At 46.1% G+C, this 5631-nt stretch overlaps 1 protein-coding gene across 1 annotated transcript in view; it reads right to left on the bottom strand.

Annotated features, from left to right (window-relative positions):
• The window catches only part of ADGRB3 (adhesion G protein-coupled receptor B3), a 477442-nt gene extending 472377 nt beyond the window's left edge, over positions 1-5065 (bottom strand). Inside the window, exons 1-2 of the mRNA XM_026844073.1 lie at positions 4783-5065; positions 1277-2045 (exon numbers count right to left, since the gene is read on the bottom strand). Of these exons, the coding sequence (XP_026699874.1) occupies positions 1277-2030 (754 nt within the window). The 5' untranslated portion in view covers positions 2031-2045; positions 4783-5065. The remainder of the gene's footprint in view (positions 1-1276; positions 2046-4782) is intronic.
• Positions 5066-5631: the final 566 nt, after the last annotated feature.

The following is a 5631-nucleotide window of genomic DNA, read 5'->3' as shown; positions in this document are numbered from 1 at the left end:
CTCCCCTCCCCCCCCGGCCCTGCCCGCGGCCGCTGGCACCGCGGCAGCTGGAGCAAGTTCAGCTTTTCTTCTCCCACAGCACTGGGGCTTGGCTGCCCTTAAAGAAAATCCTCTCCTAACAACGTGTCAATGTTACATTCCTCCACAAAGCAACTTCTATTAGGGGGGCTGGGAGCTTGGCACTGCCTCGCCACAGACTGGGAGCTTTGTGGCTATGCAGAAAACAAGGAGAGAGGGAACATTTCCTGCATTAAAATGCAATACCCTGGGCTCGATGATTTATCCCTTGCCGCATGGGCACATCCTCTCCTTCTCCCATTCCCGCAAGGCTGCTCTGAAGGACCCCCTCGCCCATGGGATGCAGCCAGAGCCCCCCATCTGTGTTCAGCCTACGCTTTCCCTGTCTCTCATCCCCCCAGTTTCCTTCCCAAAATCACCCCTCGACCTCCCCAAAATGTCAGGACACCAAAACAGGAGGTATGAAGCCATGCTAATTGCTGGACCTCCTGTCTTCCCACCCTTCTACAAGCCCCGTTTTTCCAGCAGGGACACGAAGCAGCTGCTGGGACTAACACAACAACCCTCCTCTTAATAACACTGCTATGAGATTCAAAGCTTTCATCTCCTGGAGCCGAGGCTGCTGGAGAAGGGGTGCAGCAGCAGCTGATGGCCCCTTTGCAGAGCTCCCAGCAGGTCAAAACAATGTATCTTGTCTGTGTGTGGTGCCTCACATCTCTGGGCATCTCAGGCAGAGAGCTCTGCTGAACTACATTTGCTTTTGGTTTGGTTTTAGGTTGTTGAGGTCTGGCCCAGTTGGGACCAAGGGTTTCCTGACCATGGTAAGTATCTTGGTCTTTTAGTCAGGTAGCCCTCATGCCTTTGGAAGCATTTTCCTTGCAAAGTCAAGGGATCCTATCAAGAGGACCAAGATTTTGTAGCTGGGTGGTTGCAGTAAAGAGGTGGTGAGGGGGAGAGCGATTCCTGGCTCACCACCTGTGGGCATTACTGTAAGTGGGGGCTGAAAACAGATGGATCCTACTTATGAGGAGTTTAAACAGTTATCAGCAGAAGTATATGCTGAAGGTTAGGCCAATTTAGAAACGAAAATGCAGCTTTCCCTTCCCTGAGGGGATCTGCATCTTCTCCAGCCCTTTCGCCTCATCTAGAGGCATGCTGGAGTGGAGGGCAAGTCAAAACAATGTGAGTATCAAGGAGAGCTGGAAGCAGGACCTACACACCGGTGTGGGATTTATCCCCCTCTCCAAGAAGCACCTACCTTCTTTTGGCGGCCGTTTGGCTTCTCTGGTGAGGTTGCAGACCTGGGTGGTTTGCAGCTCCTGGGTCAGGCAGCCCTCCGTCTGCTCGTTGAGGGGCAGCACCACGTTATTGAGCAACACCAGGGACTGGTCGTCTATTCCCCATTCTCCCAAATGCTGAGGGCAGGTGCATTTTGTATACATGATCCCACAGGACTCGGTTCTCCCATTCTCGGATTTCAAGCAGCTCTCCAACCAAGTGCATAACACATGGCACCCAAACTGGCTTGGGCTCACCTTGTTCAACACCAAAAACTCAAAGAAGGATTTTTGGTCTTCTTCTTTTTTGTGTAATCCTGGGAAATCGATAGGGTAGACGCGGCGTATCTGAATAAAATTCTTATCATACTGCAGAAATACAAAAGCATTCTTGGAATCACAGAGCTGCATTATAGAATGGTTATTTTTTAAAAGATCCTTTATTTTTTCATGGGAAAAATGATCAAACTGATAAGCCAAGAGGGAAAAGTTGGAGCATCTGAAGTCCTTTTTGGAAAATTTCAGGTAAATACTGTATTTGGTCGGATCTGGATTTTCCAGCGTCCAAGTGCAGTTTGTGAAGTTTTTAGGAAACATTTCACTTACAGAATATGATCCATAAATGACCCCCTTCACCAGCGTGGAACACCAGAAGTCTTGGGCAGCATTAAATCCAAACATAACCAGTAGATAGGTGGAAAATATATAAATCAGCAAATTACGAACAGCCTTCATCCTATGTCATTTGGCCTGCAGGAGATGAAACGAAATAAAAATGCAAGTAGAATTCTTCACGCATTGAAAACCAAACTCCTTCCAATATTCGAGCCAGCTGTTTTCAAGCTTGCAGTTAGAGCCTCTTTCAGAAAGAAGGGCAGGTAATTTTTATTTTATAACGCAAGGAACGGTTTTGCCGCTGTGTGCACAGCGCCATCACGTGGCCACCGCAACAGCCAAGTCTTCAACAGTCAAATTAAAAAACAACATCTATTAGATTAATAGGAATGTCCTCTACCGTCTAGGATGTAGTCATCATGGCGTGTACTAGAACTGCTCAACTTTTAGGTTAAAACCTAGACGCCTTACCCGGCAGACGAAGAAAAGGGCAATTTATTTATTTATTTATTTATTTATTCAAAAAGTAAGTAAGTAGCCTGCTATAGTCATATATGTGCATATACAATATGCACATGTGGAATTTCACCGGAATAGCACAAGAAAGCCAGTAGCATCTCTTGTTATATATTATTCTTCTATTTAGTCCGAGAAGTAACTGTGAAGAACTACAGCTATAATTTAAAAACACGCAAATTATTATTTGTTACAGATGGGAACATTTCCTCACATATGCCCTCATGCCTTTGCTCTGGCCACCTATTATACAGAGGTCTCTATAAAAAGAAAACCGAGGCAGGAAATACTGAGATTTATGTATTAATAAAACGTTGAAACTATTGGACAAAGAAACAAAGACACAGACATGTGAAACAAGTAAGTGCTGGTCTGACACTACCACTAAATGACAGCTTTTAAAGATAATTTCAGCCTGCTACAACCTCTTACGATATATAAAATGGATCACTGTATTAGTATCTACAACTGGTATCTGTATACAGCTGCCAGTGCTACAGCAAGATCTCTGCACCTATTGGACTGCACTTGCCCTCTTATTCTGAGTATCTTGTACTGTCTGATTAGCTGTGTTTTGCAGATGTGCGCTTGAATGATGAAAGACATATTGCATTTTCTCTGCCAGTATCTCCAAATAAAGCTGTTTTACTGCACCTGTCAACCGTTACAGCCTCCACATGCTCTGTTCTCTTAACAGTGGCCTAGGATAATAAAGCGAACCTTAGTTATATTTACCTCTGTAACGTTATCCAAAAAATTCAAACTGAGCGTTTTCAGCATTAACTTGAGAAGTTGCTTATCTCTTACAAATGAGTAGCTTTTTGCCTTCTGCTGTCAAATGCAAGCAGAGGTGATGGCAAGCTAATTTTAAAACTCTCTAGATTGCAGTCTTTTCCACTGTTGCTCTGTAAACAGAGGCAGACATACACACAGAGGCATCACTACTGAGTTTTGATCTGTGTGTTTGACTAGCTTTTCATCTCCTCACCAAACAGCAAGGCATCTTCTGTTTCCCATTGCGTAACACACAGTAAATCACCAGATTAAGCTCCCCTGAAGAGATTTTCGTATCTCCTAGATTATAATTCAAACTCTGAATCTTGAAATGGGCAAAGCAGCACCAACGCTAACCCTCTATAGTGGAGGTTTAAAAAAAAAAAAAAAAAAGCAATCAGAGATGCTGCCGGGTCTATCCACACGGTCGGATTTTCTCCTTTCTGAGTGTCCATCTCAAAGAATATCACGGTCCTTCTTCTGCAAATAGGGTTGGTACAGCATTTAAGGTTTTAAAAAAGAGAAACTTGTTGGGAATTCTGGAAACAATTTTCCCTCTGCTGAAGCACTTTGCAGGCAATGCAGTTCTGCGCAGTGTTATTCAGGATGGAGTAGGCGTTGAAAGCCAATGTGACAATAAGTGTCTAAATTAGGAATTCCACCCATGAAAAAGGATTAATTCTATAATCTGGAAAGCAAAAAGGGGTCTTATTTGCTTTTCTGTTTGAAAAGGAAAAAAACCTCTGACTTTTCCCATCCTATGTAATATTGGCACTAGAAAAATAAAGACGTCTGCAGTGCTAGGCTGTTTTCCGTGAAGAAATGTAATCAAATAGCCCTCATTTTAGTTGTGCGTTTGTTCATGCAAGGCTACTGAAACACAACCTTGTCTTAATCTCTCTCTCCCTGTGTGCACTGCACACGCACACACACACACCCGAATTGAGTGTGCCAGCAGCATTTCGGTTAGTTTGCAGTACTGCTAAATACAAGAGTGAATCTGCTCACTGCAAGGATTAGGCACTCAGATTAAAAAGATCCTTCTTTTCCATGGAGGAGGGGGTTAAAGAACGGCCACTGAGGTTTAAGGTTGCCCATTTGGGAAGGGGGAGAATCCTCTTCTGCTGAAAAGCAAACGGGCGTTTAGTTTGGATATTCCCCAAACTGATTTTCTAGGTGACACTGTAGTTTAGCCGAACATAGACGGCGCCATCACTCCACTTATTTTTTTTCCCCCAACAGAAGACCCACTGACTTCTCTTATTTTAACTTCCTATTAACCTAACATCCCCCTCACCCCCCTCCAAAATTACCCCAATCGTGCACAAACCTCAGGTTTTCTCGGTCTCGCTGGCAATTACTCTCAGGGAAGCAGACCTGTCGCAAAAAAGGACTTCTCTAACTTTTAAACTGCAGCGCTGAAGTAAATGCAGAGATCATTTTGTATGTGCTGTCTCTCCCTCTATCCTTCAGCAACAGCCTGTCCCCCTCCTCCGCCGCCTCCTCCCCGGAATCCCAGGCTAAAAGCTCTCCAGTCGTAATCCCTGGAAATGGGAAATGGAAATGCCCCGGGCACCCTTACCTTCCACTCCGAAAGCTGTCAGGCTATTTCTCTAAACCACTAGCACCACAGGCACACGTCCCAACAACAGTGATGGAGAGATTCCCCTTCTGTCGGAAGCACCGTTTCCCATTTTCCCCGGCTCAGGTTCAAAACCAAGATTAAAAAAAGCAGCAGAAGATAAAAAACGCAGCGACAAAACCCCCGCACGCCACACACACACCCCACCGAAGAAAAAAAGCAGCTCTGGCTCCGGATCCACCAAATCCAACCACATGAAGGGAAAGAAAATGAAAAAAAAAAAGAAAAAAAAAAAAAAAGAAAAAACCAAAAAACCCCAAAACACCTCAAACCAGCGAGACTGCAGGGGGAAAAAATGGAAGTGGCTGAGCAAGCGAAGGTTTTTTTTTTGTTGGCTTTTGGGGGTTTTTGTTGTTTTTTTTTTTTTTTTTACTTGAAACAAAGTCTCAGCACAGCAGCCCGATGAGCGGCGATGCCAGGCAGGCGACGGTCTGAGAGGAGGACTAAGGCGCTAGTGCAGATTTGTTGGTGGGTTTTGTTGTTGTTCTTACTAATAGACTTATTCCTCTTTCCTCCCTCCTCCTCCCCCTCAGGCACTAACGGCCGGACAGCGGCGGGGGGGTCCTTGGCTGCCGATGTCGGGAAGCGGTGCGAACGCCGGGCGCGCAGGGAGTACGGAGGGAGCGAGAGCGCGTCTCCGCCGCTGCCTCTGTGTGTGTGTGTGCGTGTGTGTGTGTGCGCGCGTGTGCGTGTGCGTGAGCGCGCGTGTGTGCGTGAGCGCCAACCAGCCAGCCAGCCCCCGCGGGTGCCGGCCTGGGCCTGCGCGCCTCTGCGCGCCCCCTCCCCCCC

This window comes from Athene cunicularia (assembly GCF_003259725.1).
Source record: "Athene cunicularia isolate RWA chromosome 3 unlocalized genomic scaffold, athCun1 chr3_part1, whole genome shotgun sequence".
NCBI lineage: Eukaryota > Metazoa > Chordata > Aves > Strigiformes > Strigidae > Athene > Athene cunicularia.
Note: the sequence above shows the minus strand (reverse complement) of the source record. Positions and strands in the feature narration are given on the sequence as shown.